General features: G+C 38.8%; 1 protein-coding gene across 6 annotated transcripts in view; it reads left to right on the forward strand.

Moving 5' to 3' along the window:
• Window positions 1-19943, forward strand: part of STRBP (spermatid perinuclear RNA binding protein) — a 151301-nt gene that overhangs the window by 118230 nt on the left and 13128 nt on the right. For 3 of the 6 annotated variants that reach the window (XM_050760595.1, XM_050760594.1, XM_050760597.1), the window contains 6 exons: window positions 2697-2855; window positions 6109-6243; window positions 6442-6582; window positions 9623-9746; window positions 14365-14409; window positions 16943-17919. In XM_050760595.1, the coding sequence (XP_050616552.1) occupies window positions 2697-2855; window positions 6109-6243; window positions 6442-6582; window positions 9623-9746; window positions 14365-14409; window positions 16943-17019 (681 nt within the window). In that variant the 3' untranslated portion in view covers window positions 17020-17919. Of the gene's footprint in view, window positions 1-2696; window positions 2856-6108; window positions 6244-6441; window positions 6583-9622; window positions 9747-14364; window positions 14410-16942; window positions 17920-19943 lie in introns of those variants that run through there. The other 3 variants (XR_007719681.1, XR_007719682.1, XM_050760598.1) reach the window with 1 other exon arrangement.

The following is a 19943-nucleotide window of genomic DNA, read 5'->3' on the forward strand; positions in this document are numbered from 1 at the left end:
TGACTTCTAGGGAGACCTCAGGAAACTTTTAATCATGGTGGGAGGGGAAGCAGGCACATCTTATGTGGCCCGAGCAGAAGGAAGAGAGAAGGGCTAGGAGGTGCCACATACTTTTAAATCAACCAGATCTCTTGAGAACTGTGTCATGAGACAGCACTAGGGATGGTGCTAAACCATTAGAGACTGCCCCTATGATCCAATCACCTCCCACCAGGCCCCGCCTCCAGCATTCGGGATTACAGTTTGACATGAGATTTGGGTGAGGACACAAACCGTATCAGTGGGGGATGAGGAAATTTGATCAGATGTCAAGGGTGATTAAGGGTGATTAAATATTGAGGGTGAGGGATTCTGGCTAAACCAATTTAGCAGGATTCTTGTTACAACGTGGCTCTTAAGGACAAGGCCCAAGGATGGGGCCTAGATAAAAACATGGCTCAGCGGATCCTGTCTAGAGTTTGGTTAAGAAGAGAATATCAGTTGCAGAGGTCTGAGAACTCTGCTTTTTTGACTTCTTAGCATATGCTAGTAAATACTCTTAGAATAACTGTTCATAAAAAATGATTTAATTTGAATTTCTTGGTTACACTGTGTTGGACACTTCCCTGAGATATAATCCACCAGTTATATAAAATATTTGTAAACGTATTGAAATACGTTGCTGTAATAATAAGCGAATCTGATATGTGAGAAAAGGATGGAGAGAAGTGTTAAATAATGTATATTAGCCTATTTTTATTGTCTGTGTTAAGAAAAGATGAATGTCTTTAGCTTTTATTGGAATACACAAATCAAACTTATTTGTGATGTTTGGCTTTTGACTTGCAGCCTGTGTTGGCTAGTGTTAATTTGGAATGATAGCTATTCTCGGAGATGCGATTTCTCAGAGAGAGCATACTTACAGGACTCAGACAGTGGAGAAGGTGTTTTTAAAATCAAATATTAATAAGGATATAAACAAATGATGTTAATGTACTTAGTATAAAGTACTACCTGAGCACTTTCAGAACTTAAGATGTTAAAAAAAGGGTTCTTGGCCTTACTCCCAAGCAAATACAAGACATTTATTTATGATAAGAATGCCAAGTTATCCATATGAATTGTGTGAATTAATTTCAAGTTCTCTTGGTACAGAATTCTATGTAGGTCCGTTTTTTGGTTTAGGGTAACACTGTTTTATTTATATTGGCAAAATCCTTTATACAAGATGTGATTGTTTGTAAAGGCTGGCTTCTCATTTGTGTGGTCACCATAACCATTTTTTGGAACACCTATTACGTACAGTTGTTATTATAAAGATATACGATGTTGCTTTTAAATCTCAGCAACTTAAAACAGTTAAAAGTGGAAACGAATGCAAGGGTCTTTAGGAATCTATCCCTATATCCTCTGGCGTAAGCCTCTAATTAGTGACAAAGCTATATCAACCTCCTTTGAAAGAGGCTTACAAAATGTGAACATATTCTCTTGTAAACATCTAAAAAGCAGTATAATCAGGAAGGTATTAAAAGGCACTCACCTGTGTGGGCATGCCTGTGCACAGTCATGCACACACACATACACATTGTTCTTAAAGCTTTATTTCGAAAAAGTAAGAAAAATCCTAAGGATCGAATGAAAGTATAACAAGTTTGAACATTGGAGGTAGCCATAATCAACCCTTGAGAGAGAAGGATGGAAATACAAGACTAAAATTGTTCCTGGCTTACTTAGTATAGAGAATAAACCTAGAAACTGAATCTTGTTTTTGCGTTTTTTTTTTTTTTTTTTTTTTTTTTTTTTTTTTCCTGAGACAGAGCCTTGCTCTGTTGCCTACGCTGGAGTGCAGTGGCGCAATCTTGGCTCACTGCAACCTCTGCCTCCCAGGTTCAAGCACTTCTCCTGCCTTAGCATCTGAAGCAGCTGGAATTACAGGCGTGCACCGCCACACCCAGCTAATTTTTGTAACTTTAGTAGAGACTGGGTTTTACCATGTTGGCCAGGCTGGTCTCGAACTCCTGACCTCAAATGATCCACCCGCCTCGGCTTCCCAAAGTGCTGGGATTACAGGCATGAGCCACTGCATCTGGCTGAGACTGAATCTTTTAAGTTTTGATTGTGGTTTATGTTGGAAGCAAAGTAGAAAGTTTTAGATGTTACTTTGTAATTGACAGGCAAGTTGGTTTGAAGATAAAAAATTTCTTGATTGCCTTTCTGGGCCAATTTCTCCTAATGGATTGAGTCATAGAACTTAGAGGTCAACCAATACAGTCTTCCTGTTTTGTAGTTTGGAAAATTGAGGGCCAGAAAAGAAATACAGGATTAGACTCTCAGATTTTTTCCTTTCTAGACCAGGGTACTTTTTACAGTATGCTATTTTTGTCTGTATCCTATTGGTTTGAACCTAGCTATCCTCTTTATTTTCTCTACCTCTCACCTCCAAATTAAATGAACCAGGAGTAGCGTCAGGTTTATATTTGTCATCCTGTATTTAAACTCAATTACCCTGAGGAGGTTTTCCCCATTTTTCCATGGTGCTACCCTGGTAGGTATACCCTATTTAACCAAGGACTTAGAGATTTAGTACCATCTCGCTCTTCCTGCAAGGTGTTTTATGGTTCAAACGCTATGAGTTTGAAACTTTTGTTCTCATTGTTTTGTCTATTCCCTGGTGTCTCGTGTCTGAATAAAACTGCATCTTAATGTAATTTGTACAGGTATTGCAGGCAATGGGATATCCAACAGGCTTTGATGCAGATATTGAATGTATGAGTTCCGATGAAAAATCAGATAATGAAAGTAAAAATGAAACAGTGTCTTCAAACTCAAGCAATAATACTGGAAATTCTACAACTGAAACCTCCAGTACCTTAGAGGTATACTTATTTTTTTCTCAGAAAAAAAGTAATATGTATGTGCATTGTAGGAAATTTGAGAGATGTGGAAAAGTATAAATAAAAAGCGTATACAAACCTGTACATATATTACTGAGACAGACATAATTATTATTTTGGTTTATTTCCATCCAGTTTTTTTAATGAATCTCTATAAAGGCAGTCATATTTTCATGCAGTTTTATATCTTGATTTTTTTCACTTTAAAAATATCTGTAAATTGCACAACATTTGAGTATACCCTAATTGAACTCGTATTTCCTGATTGCTGGCCATGGAAGCTGCTTCCAACATTTCATAACATACCAAGACTATCTGCAATAACTGATGGGCAGAAAACTACAAGATGTAGTGGAGGAAACTGGGATTGTTTGAAGTTTATGCTAAGCTGTGGGGTGCATTGGGTCATCATTTAGTTGGTCCAGCCCTGAAGGAAGGCATAGCCTGACACAGTATGTACCTCAGACCCTAATTAAGTCCTGACCTGTGAACTTATTGTCACCGATAATAGAATGGGATGAAATCCAAGTACTGAGTATACACAATACATTGGGGAGTTCATGGAACCCATGTTTACTGCAGTCTATGTAAAGAACATTAGCTTTAAAGTAACAGCAAGAGCTTACATAAAAAAAATGTTTACTTTGTCATTTGTACGAATAAGTATTTATTAAGGACTTAATTAGTAAACTATTTTTTTCAGTCCATAAAGCCCTTTTAATACCTGCTTAGTGCCAAGTGTTGCAGAAGTTGTGTGCAGAGCCTAGAGCTGCTCCCAGGCTAAAAGGGTAAAAAGACATGTTTATAACAAATGGCAATATAATGCGATAAGCACTGTGATGGCAAAATGAATGTAATCATGTCAAATCTTGAAGGAGGAAGGGGTGGTGAGACTATTAGACATACGCTTACACAATCACGCAGAACAGCAAGGCTTCAGATGATGAGTTTTGCTGTGTGGGGAAGAGAAAGCATTCTGGACTAAAGGAAGAGGAGGTATGATGACTTTGAGTTGTGAAAGTAAATGTTTAAGAAGTGCCAAGTGGGCCAGTGTGGACAGGATTGATGGGGCTGAAGCCTGAGAAAGCCACACTTGGCACTTCGTGTGATGCTATAGAGGACAGATGATGTCATGGCTGGCTGCTCAGAGGGACCAGTCATTACAGGTGGCAATCACAGGTCAAGATGTTGTTTTGCTGACAATGTTATATCTATTAAAAGAAAAAAGGGCTTGACTGGGTGTGGTGGCTCACGCCTGTAATCCCAGCACTTTGGGAGGCCGAGGCAGGCAGATCACGAGGTCTGGGAGATCGAGACCATCCTGGCTAACATGGTGAAATCCCGTCTCTACTAAAAAACATATGAAAATATTAGCCAGGCATGGTGGCGGGCGCCTGTAGTCCCAGCTACTCGGGAGGCTGAGGCAGGAGAATGGCGTGAACCTGGGAGGCGGAGCTTGCAGTGAGTCGAGATGATGCCACTGCACTTCAGCCTGGGTGACAGAGCGAGACTCCGTCTCAAAAAAAAAAAAAAAGGGCTCATTAATTATGAGGTCCAGACCATTAAGTACAAAGGTAATTGAAGAGAGCAGTGTGGGCTGTGCTAGTAGGAGCCACACTGACATAAAAAGTTTTGGTAGTGACTACATTTATATTTTGTTTCTGTATATTATAGTAATGGTGGGAAGCAAGGAGAAAAGAAAGCCCTTATTTATTTCCTCATTTAGAATAATAGTAATTTATTAAAATTCAGATTTTTTATGACGACTCATTTTTGTAGACATGATTTCAGGTTTGGAAAGCATAGAGTGATTACTATAGACCTAGTTTCAAAAATCACTCATTATCTTTTAAAGACAGTGACTAGAAATTTGCCTTGAAATTCAAAAAATGCAGATTATAAAAACCCATCAGGAAAAGATGTTTATTGATGTTATTGATGTTTTTAAACTTGTCCTTAAAAATTGTCCTTTGATGGTTCACCTCTAAAGCGTTAACCACTTATCAAACCTGCACAGGATACTTTACTGATAGAATCTTGATTTTCATTAGGTTTATATATTAATACTTAATACTTTGGGCCAGGCGTGGTAGTGCACACCTGTAATCCCAGCACTTTGGGAGGCTGAGGCAGGCGGCTCACCTGAGGTCAGGAGTTTGAGTGCACCCTGGCCAACGTGGTAAAACCCTGTCTCTACTAAAAATACAAAAATTAGCCGAGTGTGGTGGCAGGTGCCTATAATTCCAGCTACTTGGGAGGCTGAGGCAGGAGAATTACCTGAACCTGGGAGGTGGAGGTTGCAGTGAGCCAAGATTGCACCACTGCACTCCAGCCTGGGCCACAGAGCGAGACTCCGTCTCAAAAATAAAAAATAAAAAAAAATTAACACTTTTGGGCATGTATTTTGTGTGTTCAGCATTTCTTGTGTGGTGGAATTACAGACATGATCTCTGACCTCAAAAAGTGCTCTATCTTTTGGTTTCTCCTTTCTCAAAATTATAGTTGTATTTTGTGGATTTATTTGTTTTTGATGCTAGCCTCTGTTTTCATTTGCACCTTCATGCTCTGACATGAATTATTTCACTTCTATTCTTATCCTTCCTCAAATCAGTTATTTCCATAGCATATATCTGCTCTCTAACATGCGTTATTTTGCAGTGATGATATCTGTCCCTCCCACTACACTTTAGCTCCTTGAGGGTAGGAAGTGACTGCCTTTATTGTTATTTTAAAATTTCAGAATCCGTAGTCTATAGCCAACTGTTTTTACCTTAGGTCCCCTTAAATCTGTTTAGAGTGACTGAGAGGTGTATAGGAACATTTCCCCTCTAACATCGCAAATTGAGAGTTATTTCTTCCTAACCCTAAAGAAGAAAAATGAACCCTCAGGCATCATGTGAATCCAAACTGTTCTCTTCTCGTTATTAGTAATTTAAAGTATTATTCTTAGATCATGAACACTACAGAGCAGAGCCTGGAGTGGCCCACAGTGGCATGGTTGCATTGGTCTTGAATACTGCTTCGAAAGAAGGCTGGTCAGATGACTGCAATGTTTACTGCTTGTAGAGTTTTTATAGCTTTAATGATATTTTGCCATTTGTGTACAGAGGTGACTCATTCTAGCCCCTGAGTGCTTGAATTTTTGAGCCTCCTTCTTGGCATAATTGTATTAACAAGAAATGTAATATTCTAAAATCTTACTTGATTGAACCTTCAGATTCCCTTTCTCTTATAGGTAAGAACTCAGGGCCCTATCCTCACAGCAAGTGGCAAAAACCCTGTAATGGAGCTCAATGAAAAAAGAAGAGGTCTCAAGTATGAACTCATCTCAGAGACTGGTGGAAGCCATGACAAGCGCTTTGTAATGGAGGTGTGTAGCCAGACACAACCTAGCCTTATCTTTCTTCTCAAAGACATAGGATATCCTGAACTTCATGTAAAGTTTTAGACTGAGTCAGTTCTTGTGGCACTGTTTGATTTTTGGTTTTTCTATGTCATAATCTATTTAAATTAAAAGCACATAGAGGAATTGCATGGGGTAATTGCAAGGTGTTATTCTTTATTGTAGGTAGAAGTAGATGGACAGAAATTCAGAGGCGCAGGTCCAAATAAGAAAGTGGCAAAGGCGAGTGCAGCTTTAGCTGCCTTGGAGAAGCTGTTTTCTGGACCCAATGCGGCAAATAATAAGAAAAAGAAGATTATCCCTCAGGTATGAGTAAACATTAAACCTTTGCAGAACCTGGGAAAAATGTTACAGGAATTAAATTTTCTTTCCTGTCCATGTGCCATTTTAGCTTTTTCTGAAGTTGTTTCTTTTTCTCGGACTTGGCAACCTTTGCTTTGGGTTAGGTCATGAATAATATAAATCTGATTGGTGGTTACCTGTTCTATGGTCTTCGTAAACAAAATATATATGTACATGTATATTTATATGTATATGTATATATGAGGCTATTAGCATTATTTGGAGGGTTGAAGTCATTCTTGATGAAGTCAAGTTTTGAGGTGATTTGGACCTTAATGAGTTCTAAACAGTTTAGTTTGGGGAAGCTGCCAGGAGCACCTGGGGCTTTGCTTTCATCAGCCTGCAGGTGCTCTTCCAGTTCCTTTGCAGTTTTGTCCTTTTGCATTGTTTACTTTGGGTTTCCTTGCAGACCGCATAAAATTTGGTGCTGTATTGCTTCTGTTCATTACTGACATTGGAAAATGTCAGCGCTACTGAATGTCCAGGATCTTAGCAAGGTATTTAGAAAAGATGGCCCTCTAATTACATGCTTATGGATATGAGATTCTTCCATCCATTCATTTATGCATTCAAAAAACATTTTCTAGTCATACACCATATGCCTGACAGTGAGGGAAAGAGTTGCGTCAGTAGATATAAGACACATTGTGCCTCATGGAGAGTCCTGGTATAATAACATAACATCTGAATATATTATATGATAGAAATTAAAAATGCTTAAACTGATAAAAGGAAGCTTAGATTGTTTAATTCTACGTTAAACATTATATTTAGGTTCTGTTGTATATGCTAAGTCCATTGTAGGAGGATAGAATTGATCTTATTTTACAGGTAAGGAAACAAGTCCCAAAGAAATCGAAATACTTGCCTGTGGTAACACAGTCATTGACAATAGGGGTTCCTTCTAAAACCAGGTGGTTCTTCCAACAGCCATGGACATTTTACTATTGTATATTGTATCCATCTAAAATTTGTTTTGTATTCATTTAAATTTCTTGTATTTGCTATAATAAACACTGCCTACATTCTGGGATCCAAAAGGTAGAAGAAACTTACTTTTACTGAGATGAAAAAGTTTTTAAAGCCCTTAAGTTACACATGTCGAAAACAAGTAGATTTTTTTTCTAAAATCTTCTGGTAAATATAGAACAAAGTATGTTCTAAATTAGTTGAAAGATGATTCTTGTTTTATGACCTTGTTTTATGGTATTTTTTCCCATATTACCTCTTATATTTGGTCAGTTAATTTTAGTTTAAAAAGCCCGTGTGCAAATATTTATTAGGTAGTTAAGTTTGTTTCTACTAGACATGAGCTAGATTAGTGTGGAATCACTCCGCTACTGCCAGATTGTTGCTTCCTGACTACTTTTGACTACGTCATATTAAAAAGAGAAAGATGTCTACTTGAAGTTCACTCATTTTTAGACATTTTCAATACTAGAAAGCTATAAAACTCATGTGTTCGATGTGCTTGCTGGCCAAGAAACAATCTATTTTGGATATATGGGTTGGTTTATTTCAGAGAAAAACAAAAATGGCAGTCCCTGTGCATGACACAGTTAACCTTGAAACTGTCTCCTGCCCATTCATACTAGAGGTAGAGGTTACCCTGGAAAGAATAAAGGATGGTACATTTTCAGAGTGAGATAAGCGTATGTGTATTCTGACTCTTTCAGCTTCTTAGACACTGTTGACTTTATCATAGAGTACGCTTTGAGGCATTGCATCACTTTCTTGCACCTTAGTTTTAGTGGGGAATCTTGTTTCTAGCTTGAGTTTTTGTTGCATTTCTGTAAGTATAATATATTCAATTTGAAACTAGACACCTTTTGATTTTGTTAAAATTTCAGTTTGGAAAAGGGTTTTTTCAACAGTCTTGTTTACTGCTACTCACGGTATTATCTGTTGTGCTTTTAGAATGTTTTTATATTTGTTCTCTCTTGTTCTTTCTACTCTAAAGTAAGGAAAACAAAGTATCGTTATTCTCATTTTATAATTCTCGGTTACTCTTTCTACTCTAAGGAGAACAAAGTGGGTATCATTATCCACGTTTTTAATTAGTGGGGAGATTTCCATAGATTATGGCATTTTAGAGCAAGAAGGGGCTTTCAAAGTGGTATTTATTTGTTTAATAATGGGGTCAGATGCAGTGGCTCACACCTGTAATCCCAGCACTTTGAAAGGAAGCTGAGGTGGGCAGATCACTTGAGGTCAGGATTTCAAGACCAGCCTGGTCAACACGGTGAAACCCTGTCTCTACTAAAAATACAAAAATTAGCCAGGCATGGTGGTGGGTGCCTGTAATTCCAGCTACTTGGGAGGCTGAGGCAGGAGAATCGCTTGAACCTGGGAGGCGGAGGTTGCAGTTGAGTAGAGATCACACCATTGCACTCCAGCCTGGGTGACAGAGCGAGACTCTGTCTCACACACACACAAAAAAAGATATTTAATAGTGGATACATGCATACACAAACAGCAGAGGAATCGGGCTCAAAGAAATCATATTACCTTCCCGAGGTCCCAGTTACTTAGAGCAGGAACTGGCATCCTCATCTTTGGTCCTCCTGTCTTAGCCCTTTATGTTTTTCCCCCACTAGCCCCACTCAGATTTGCAGTTAATTCTATGTAGTTAGTTGCTGAGATATTTTCTGCCTGTAGGCAGATAATTTAATGGATTTGGAACCTAGGTACCAAGTGTGTATGATTACTTTAGTAAAGCCTAAAATGACTTTGGTTATAAATTGATTACTAAAATTTGGTGTAGAAAATGAACTCTTTCTGGGTGACACTCAAGCGAAAAGTTATTTGCATGTTCTCAACATCTCTGTAAGGTAGGTATCATTTTTGTTTTTCAGATGATAAATTGAAGGTTCAACATCACAGACAGCTCATGGTCTCACCCACGTGCTCACAGTTTCTCATAGTGGTTGTGCATTGAAGAGAAGATAGAAGAAATAAGATGGTTCTTATTTCTTTCAGTAATGAAAATGTGTTATTTTAACAGGCAAAGGGTGTTGTGAATACGGCTGTGTCTGCAGCAGTCCAAGCTGTTCGGGGCAGAGGAAGAGGAACTCTAACAAGGGGAGCTTTTGTTGGGGCAACAGCTGCTCCTGGCTACATAGCTCCAGGTATAGTACAAACTGCAAGAGATTGGCCCCCTTTACTGGGCCAAAATTCAAAGAATAGCATCCCCTTCATTTTCTGAGTTTGTACAGGGTTTGTGGAAATATAAACACAGGCGTGAATGTACACAGAAATTTAAAAGTAGAGAATTGACACAATGTCATAGGTGTTCTCCTGGAATCTGCTGAGTGAGGAGAGGCTACCTGGAGGGAGATGACAGATGAGCAATGTTGCATTTTGTTGTGGGACTGTATTTTGACAAGGAATTAAAGGATGTTCCATAGACTGAGAATGTGGATGTCTGAGCAGGGTGTATTCATTGAGGACATAGATGACAGGTTGGGTATAACAGGAGAGAAAAACTACTAAGAGGTTACTTAATTAGGGTGAAGCCTGGCATTATTAGTGTTTGCTAAACTTAATGTTTGGGAACCATCAAAGACTAAAGAAGTACACAAAGGAAAAAAAAAAAAGAAACATTTATCCAGAGCTTACTGTATATACTAGATATTTCCATGTAAATAATTTTACTTATTAAATTGTTTTTAATTTAATTACTTAAATTTAATTGTTTTAAATCTTCGTCAGTGTTTCGTCAGGTAGAAATTATTTTCCAAGGAAGGGAAGCTGGGATTTAGGGAGATAAGGCAGCTAGCTCAGGGTGAAGCAACCACTAAACCGCAGAGCAAGGATTTGAATGTAGGTGTTTGCATTTCCAAAGTTCATATTCTTTCCATTCCACCACATAGCTTAAAGAAGATTTGGGAGATGTCCTCTCTCTGCCTTCCCTTCTAATTCTTATGTCATTTTAACAGTAGATTATCCAACTGTCTTGTTAAAATCAAGTTCTTCACAATATTGAAAGTATAGTACTTTTAACTGGACAAGTAAACCACTTGTAGATATTGATCAAGATGAAATTGTCATGAAGATTGGCTCTTATCCAGTCATTGTTTTTTAGGTAACATCCCTAAGGGTTCACTTTGTGCTTTCCTCTAAGAAAGAATAAGACTAGGCCATTTGGGAAATTTTATGATGTGGCTTTGGAGTGATTCTTCTAGAAGCTGATCCTAGTAGGTGAACTGCTCAAGGAGTATGCCTGCTTTGGCACACAGCAGACATGGATTTTGTTCTCATGCAGCTTATAGTCTGAAGGGTGAGACATAGATTAATCAAGTAGTAACAACGAGAAACTGAGATGAGTACGATGAAAAAGAAGGACATGCTGCTATTACAGCATGTAACAGAGGAACCTGGTCTAGTTTAATGGGTCCCTGGATGCTTCCCAGAAGAAGGGACATTTGAATTGAGCTTTGGAGAATGAATAGGAGTTAACTCAAAGAAGACTGGGATGGGAGAGTGTTGCACACAGAAGGAACGGCATGTGCAGAGACCCTGTGTTGCTGCTGTTGGGGAATTTGGCTCAATTGAAGAAGCAGAAGTCCAAAATGTGTGGAATATGGAGAGCACTGGGCGGCAGAAGTGAAGAGACTGGGGAATGATGTGAATTGAAGCTGGACGACTCAGTTCCAGATCTGGAGGCCGTTATTTGGATTTTGGTCTTAGAACCCAAAGCACAGTGTTAAGTCTTGATGGATTCGGTTCTAAGGAGAACAGTGACAAGATCAGACTTTATTTGTGAAGGTTAGTCTTTCTATAGTGTGAAGAACAGGTTGTAGGGATAGGTGTGAGCATTGCCAAGATCAGTTAGAAGGTGTATAGTTTACAGTAATGTTATTGTACATTTCAAACTGGCTAGAAGAGAAGAATTCAAATGGTTCTAGCATAAAGAAAGGACAAATATTTGAGATGATGGGTATCTAAGTTCACTGATTTGATCTTTATAAATTACATGGGTATATTAAATTATCACATGAACTCTGGAACTATGTACATCTATTATGCCTCAGTTAAAAAAAGGCTACTGAAGACTACTAACCCAGGCAAGAGACATTGATAGTATTGCTACTGGAGGCAGGGAAGAAGATAGGGGGAGACAAGAAGAGAACAGATGGGAGGAATATAAAGGAGGCAAAATTGATATATTGAATATATAGAAAGAAGAGTGATATTTCAAGGATATCTCAACTCCTAGGACTTTTAGCTGGAGCACTGGGGGGAAAAAGGAAAAGATTATGAATTTCTTATGGTGTGATATAGTTTATGTGTCTAAAATTAAGACAGTCTTCTGTGTGTCTCACTATTTCTACTGATATTTAATAATTTTAGCCTTATTCAATGTATTATTGAAAGGGCAAAGCTTTCATTCACAATGATGGGCAGGTTATAGAGATGAACCATCTTTCTTGTCTTTGATGATGTGTTCTATTGGGGCTTAATCTGGTCATGTCTCTTGTTGCTGCGGACCATTTACTGCCTGCTAGAGTGGTAAATGGCTGTGGTCCAGTGGCAGTAATCATGAAAGGAACTGTTTATGGCCGCTGGTTGCCAGGCTTTACTCTATAGTAACTCCTCTCTTGTGTCATTGCATTGACCTCCCTGAAAGGCCTGTCTCCCAAAGCTTTTAAAAATGAAGTTATTTTATAGCCTAGAAAAGATTCAGATTAGGTCCCTTTAGATTATGAATAGGTTATATGCCATTTGCAGAGTATATTCTGTGCAGCAGGGACTGCTGTCAGTATATTTACATGTATTATTTAATTAAATTCCCCTGGCAACTCAGTTACTGTACGTAGAACACTGAAGCTCAGAGAGGTTAAATAACAGGTGCCATTCACAGATGCCTTTGCTAGTAAAAGGTGAAGTCAGAATCAGGACTCCAATGGCCTGATTAATGACCTAGTTAGTATTTACGGTCTCATTTCTTCGTAAGGAGGTTTTGGTATAATCCTTAGAACTGCAGCCTTAGCCAAACAGCTTCTGCTTTCTGGAATAAATTTGATAGCCAACCTTTTTTAAGCATTAATTTCTTTTTTGGCCTCTGATCTGTCTCCTCTTCCTACTGCTTATTTCAGCTACGTATGTCCTCTTGTGTATGATTTAGTGAGCGCTCAGCCTGAGTTAAATGACTTATAACTGTAGACTAAAAATTTTTCATCCCTCAGAACTGTTTCAGTTGTTCCCTACAAGCAGTTTACTTCTTCAGCATACATTCAAATGCACTGTCTCAAACAGGAGATTTAGAACTGGGCATTCAAAGAAGACCTAGCCTCTGCCCCAGTGACTGCCTGGAGTAGGACCAGATAATTGAATAAACACAATGCAGTATGATGCAAGTGTAACATGGGTTGGGCAAAAGAGAACAGCAAGCCTGGGAGACTTCGTAGAGGAGGTGATAATTGATCCTGGTCTCAAGGGTGAGTTGCAGTTGGTAATCCAGAGAAGGAGGGAACGAAATCATTCTGAATAGCAGAAATGGTTACAAAAAAAAGGAGTTGTAATGTGAAAAAGCGCCATTTGTTTTGGGTACTGTGTAAAAGTGCCATGGTGATTTTGTGCCCTTGTTCTACTTTATAAATTTTTTTCATTAATAAATGAATAATAAGTTGTTATTATTGTTATTATTGAGACATGATCTCTCTCTGTTGCCCAGCCTGGAGTGCAGTGGTGTGATCATGGCTCACTGCAGCCTCGACCTCCTGGGCTCAAGTGATACTCCCACCTCAGCCTCCTGAGTAGCCAGGACTACGGCATGCACCACCATGCCCAGCTAATTTTTTGTTTTTCTGTAGAGATGCGGTCTCACTATATTGCCCAGGCTGGTCTCTAACTCCTGGGCTCAAGCAGTCCTCCTGCTGTAGCCTCCAAAATTGCTGGAATTACAGGCATGAACCACCACACCTGGCCCCAAGTGATTTTTATTTATATATTACCTATATCTAAGCTCTTTCACTGAAAGAGTAAAGATTGCAGCTTCTGTTAATATAGATAATATATCTAATCCCTACTAATATGGTATAAAAACTTCTTTGTACTAGCTTTTACTTAATAATGTGGGCCTTTTTCATAGGTACCAGAGGCTGATGTCAAAGTCACCAGCATTTACAGAGAGACCCTGTACTTGGGCCAGAAATTGAAATATCAGCAAGTCATAGACCTTGCCCTTAGGCTCACGACCTGACTCATATGCCCGTTTTAATGACCATAGAGACCTCAGCCTGCTCTCTCACTACTTTCTGAAGAGACTTGGAAAGTTCTGTTTGCCAACTTTGAGAAACTGGTAGTTTGAGTGGTTTTAAGTATTCTTTCATTCAACAAAGTATATTTAGTGAGTGGCTACTATATATATCATACATTCTGCTAGGTTCAGATGATGCAACGCTGGATAAGGTTGGCCAGGTCTCTGCTACTCTAGTGGGGAACACAGACAAGGAACTGATAGTTAAAATAGAATGTGGGGTCAGTGAGTGCAGTGAGAAAGAGATGTAGGAGAGTCTAGCATATCTAGGAGAGCCTTGTAGGCCATGGTGAGGAGCTCCCACATCTTAAGCAGGCACACAGAGAGTGGCTAGACTGGGACCATTCTGGCAGTGGTTCTCATTCATCGAACATCTGAAAGAAGTCCTTCAGGCCTAGGGTGCTGAGCAGGTGGTGCTTGTGAATTGGGCCAGTGATGATTGCCCTGGGTCTTGGACTGATCTGCCTCCTTCTTCTTTGCACTAGGCTATGGAACACCATATGGTTACAGCACAGCTGCCCCTGCCTATGGTATGTACACCGTCTTACTGATATCTCCTCTTAGCGACTGTCACAGCAATCCAAAGCACAGTTTCTATCTAGGGTTTTTGTAAATTAATTGGAGGATCTCAGATTTATTCATTCTAGTGACCCAACTTAAATTCCCTTTGAAAATGCCACAACCTTGTGGTTCTTGGTTTGGTTGGAGTTGCTCTTCTCTCTGCTTTGCCTGATTGAAGGACTGCTTGTTCTAATTGCCTGTTTCTGACCATATTGAAATTAAATATTTTAAGTAGTTCTTCTTACAGCCAACTGATACTCCATTCAAAGGCTACTGAAGGGCCATACCCAGTTGCTAGCTTGGCTGCCTACCAGTTATAAAGCCACACTTAAGTTTCTGGTTTGGAACCGTGTGAATTGTGGGTAACTTAAGTCAAGAATAGGAACTGCTTACTTCAAATTTGTAGTCTTCATTCTTTTCCATAACTTTGCTTTGGGGTTGAAGTAAATGGGTATCATTGGCCCTAGAGAGGAAGTGATAGTGGGTTTCACCAGCAGTCTTAAGTGCTCACTGCAGGAAGTCTGTAGTACATGCTAGAGTATCATAGGTGTTTCTCTCCTCCCCTCTAAAATAAAAAAATAAAAGCAAATGCATAAATGAACCCCAGTGGCCCTTTGGATAACTTTTGAATGAGGTTTATGTGGCAATGGAGGCAATAGGTTTGGAGTCAGTGATATGCTTTTAGACATTTTTTTCTACTCAGGTGCTACATGTTATAGAATCAGCCATCTGCAGGGTGTTGTCATTGAGAGAGGAGAGCATGAGAGAGTGTATGTGCAAGAGTGTGTGTGTCAGCATGCCCCAGGCTGGGTGTGCATGCACACAGAAGGGAAAGGCTCTTCCCATATTGCCAGTCTCAGCGTTAGTCCTCTACATGAGCCTCAGACCTTCGCGTTGTGCTTTTTCTCTTCACGCATCTGCTTTGCCATTTTTGTTTGGATGCAAATTGTATTCCTAAAACACTGCTGAACTGAAGCTTCATCTGATTTTGTAACTGGATATAAGTAGAAAGTGAATAGTTTGACCAGTTTGACCATTAAAATAGTTTATATCCTAGAAAGATGTGAAGCTACGAGGGTCAAACATTCGGAGCAAATTTTCTTTTAGGCAAAGTGCAGAGCCTGGAGCTACATCCTTTAAATCTTCTGGCACACTCAGGTGTGGTCAAGGCTTCCCCATATTTTGAACTGAGCCATATTGGGTAACTAGGAATTGGAGACTAATGCAATAATAAGCTTACCCAGATTTCCTTCTAAATTCAAACTCTCTAGTTCCTTTGGGTTTGGCCATTTGCTTTTAACTATTCAGCTGGCTTCTGGGTCTCCTGACCACCTCATCCTCTCTGTGATTTAGGTCTGGTCCATTTATCCAAATACATTTTGGCTCACTAGACTCACTGTACTATGTCTTGTATAAGCGCCAGCGCATCTGCTGCTTGGGGCAGATATTTAAATCTGTGTCTTTCTTTTAGACATACAGTAAGTTTCAGATTCTTCAGTAAAGGTTTGCTAAGAGTTTGATTTTTCCTTTGAAAATACTTTTGTATCTAGATTCTAAGTTACATTCCTGTTTTTCCTCAGTCTTTTTTTCTGTCTTGTTCTTCCCTTTCCTCCTTTAACATTACACTTTCACCTTGTGGCCTCTGAGCCCCCACATCAGAAGCTCCTCTTTCCCATGTGCCATATAACTGACTTCCAAAGCTGGTGAAATTTGATGCCCCCATTTTTCACATAAAAGATTTGGTTTTTAAATGTTACTGTGATGCAAACCTACTAAAACGATGCTTTATTTGGCTGTGAGGTAAATATGTCTTTGGCCTTTGTGAAGCTGTTGCATGTGGGGTGGTCTCCCTCTGGTCATCTGGTGCTCTTGAACACCTGCTGTTGCTGCTTTGTGATTTCTCCGTAGGTTAAACAGTAGAATAGGGATAGGAGCAGATTTCAAATCATGCTTGAGTATGCAGAAGTTTGTGAGGCCACAAGAACGTATTAATTACAAATTCAGAAAGCAATTAATCTTTCCAGATTTGCCATGCTAATATTGGCCATAGCCACTAAGAAGTTAAATAAATGCCTGGCCATGGCTCCAGCTGGAGCTGAGGTCTGCATGAAAAGCTATGCTTTGAACCTTGACAACCCGTTTCTCCTGGAATATGTGATATGCCACATTGAGAACCAATATGGATTTCTACAGTCAATTTAGAACATCATTCAATAGCATTGCTTTTGATTTTCAGAATTCATGGCAGCTCACTCAATGAAATTGCTTCCTAGATGTAGCCATCCTGATTTTGAGAGTGGAAAATATTATTTATCAAAATATTAAGAGCAATTTCAAAATAGATCTGTGAGTGATTTGTGGGCCTCTTGCAAAATGGTATACATGTTGGCTGACTGATCTGGAAAAGGTTAATGATAATTACTGTCAGATATTTTTTTACCTGAAATTTTTATTGGAGTATTACAACTTATTTGGAGTCCTCTCCGTTTCTTTTCTCTGTAGGTTTACCCAAGAGAATGGTTCTGTTACCCGTTATGAAATTTCCAACATATCCTGTTCCCCACTACTCATTCTTTTAGCAAATGACAGAAGCTAATTCCTATTGAACAACAATACAGTACAATACAGAATGTTAGAGAAAAAGCCTTTTTATCCTGCTTTCTTTGAACACATACTTGATCAAAATTATTTGTAAAGAACATCTTTCCTACTTTTTGATTTTAACAAATGCAAATTTAGTTCTCTAAAACTTGAAAAAAAAAAAAAAAAAAAAAAAAGAAACCAGTTCTGTGAAAACGGTACCTCATTTCTGGAAAATAACTTATACCAGCCCTTCTGTTCTAGGGAAATAAAAGTCTAGCAGTTCAAAGTTTAAGTTTTAAGAGACGTATCAGATTATGTAAAATTAAATTTGTGAAGGATGTATAGAGTCTCAAACACGGATCACAAATAAACTGCTTTGTTGTAACACAGAGTACTGCCTGGTTCCTGATGCAGTCACTGATTCTTAGTTGATTGATATGTATTTGCCCCAGGGCACTTTAATTTGGGCTGTAGTTATTTTTTTTAATACAATAGAGACTTTTCATTTAAACTTTAACTTTGTAAATATTGAAGTGTGTAATAAAGCCAATAAAATATGGGTTTGAATATTGTTTTAGCTTATTATTTTTGATATGTTTTGGTATCAAATTACAAGGAATTGAAAACTAATAACTTAGCCCTAGAAGCCCATTCACTTGTAAGCAAACTGCTAAAACAAAGCAAAGGTGATTGTTAGTTTGAGCCAGTCTACTTACTTTGTAAGCCCTTTGTCCTCCTGTTGTACAAGGGCATCCCCATGATAAAGGTTCCATTTTGTTATTCGAGCATCGCTTATTAAAATGATGGCACTACCCAGAGATGGGGAAGGAGAATGTGATTATCCTAGTTTATGAATTTCCAAGTTTTTAAAAATAATAAATTAATCAATCAATCACCCTCTCTTGTTCTTGTGGCCTTCTTCACTCTGTAAGATATTGTGTTCACTCCCTGGCTTTTTTCATGCAGATAGAAGATTAGCGATTTTGCTGGGATTCATTGAAGGGTCTCCTTTCCTCTTCAATTACATCAGAATCTAAAGCAGCAACAGGGTCCCCATAAAAACTTGCTCTTCGATTGTCCCAGTTCTTGTTGAGTGCTGCTGTGAAAAGTGACAGGTTTCAGCCATGGGTCAGCATTTCTTTTTAAGACACCTGATGATGCTGGTGGAAATGGATCAGTGGGTAACATTGTGCTGTTCTGTAAAGGGTGCAGACATAAGTCCTCCACTTGCATTCTCACCTTGTTTGGAAAGCCAATGATGTTACTAGAAGGTAAATGGTTTCATTAAGGTACTCACCCCCATGAAAGAGCAGCAGTGTGGTCCCCTGTCAATATTTATAAGGCACCATGTCTTAAAAATGTCTGTTTTTAGTATGAATTAGCTTTCGTTTTCCTTGTTAAATTCTGCTTTTGGGAACTTGACAGGGCCCATCCATGAGAATGGGCTTCACAAAATATGGCAAATTTATGTACCAAATTTCTCTGGGGCCACTAAATAAAGGTGGAACGGGCAATGTACAACAAATGTTAGTGTCACTGCTCAGATATATATTACACAATGATTAGTTTGTTTCTTCTCCTTGGTCTTTTGTCTTTATTAGTGGTGGGTGATACTTTAATAAAACCTCATCACTTGCTGGAAATAGCTGTAACTTATCATTCTCATCCTGTGCATTAGTGGCTAGACATAAACAAGAGGGCCCATTTCAGCTGGGAGTTTTCATGTTTCATTGATGCGTTTTGCTGACCTATGGATGAAACAGAGCCATCACTGAGAAGAAAAAGCATGGCTGATAGTGTCCAGTTTTTATTAATTAAATCTTTACAGTAGTCCTCATTGTCTTTGGAATACTATTAATTGGCAGCTGCAGCTGTATTGTTATTTGAAATTGGTCATCAAATTTGGATTCCACGTTGGAATCTCTCTAGAGATTTCTCCTTAGAAAATTCTTTTGAAGTAGCTGACTCTGCTTCATAACTCATGCCCTCTGTAATGGTGAAAAGGGAGCTGTGCTGTTTTCCAACATGATGGCAGTCATTTCAAATGGTTTCTACCAAGTCTTTTTTTTTTTTTAATTTTGTTGTTTGTTGGAAGTTACTAACCATGTTGTAAACCTGCCCAGTTGCTGCAAACTTTTACATTTCTCTGCTTTACTTAAAATAATCGAGCTGTCAGTCCTTTGTTAGAAGTGGTAACCATGCAAGTTCAACTGTTTAAATTCTGTAATGAATTAAGCGTTCCCCCCCTCCACCTGTTGCCCTTCCCACCCTTCCATTTTGTAATGAAAATTCCACTTACAGCTGAAAGAGCAGAGAAATATAAATGAAGCTCTTGGCTTCACCAAATTGCCTGAAATTAACATAAAGTTTTGCTTCTCTGCTCTTTTCTCCACTGTAGGTGGTTTTTTCATTGACAGCCCCTATTGCCAGCCTCTGAGCGTCGCACCATTTATTATTCACTTGGGCCCTCAAGATTTCTTCTCTGACTTCTAGAACCATCAGGTTGTCTGGCTTGAAATGGCAATTTCTATGTCTTGGTCTTAAGAGCAATGTGACACCCTGAGGCTATCCAGCTTTCAGACACCACTCTGACACCTTCTTTTTGAAAGCAATGACTGATCATTTTAAAGAAGAGCAATACTCTGTTCAAAGCCACGGTGTCTGTTTTAAAACTTTTCCTTTGGAAACCTAGCAATATCTGTACTTAACCCCTTTTTAGCATAGTTTCTTGTCAGGGAGTTTATAGATGAGTGTAGAGCTTAAAATTCGCGTGTGAGCTGTGCTATGTTTTCACAGTTTTTACACTTTTTAGCATATAAATAGTTACATTCCTGACTGCGTCAGTTAGTGTTGTTATAATTTCTCAGAAACAGGGGTCCTCCTTGAAGCCATATCCTCTGCATGGGGACTGGCCCCATGA

This window comes from Macaca thibetana, chromosome 15 (assembly GCF_024542745.1).
Source record: "Macaca thibetana thibetana isolate TM-01 chromosome 15, ASM2454274v1, whole genome shotgun sequence".
NCBI classification, from domain to species: Eukaryota; Metazoa; Chordata; class Mammalia; order Primates; family Cercopithecidae; genus Macaca; species Macaca thibetana.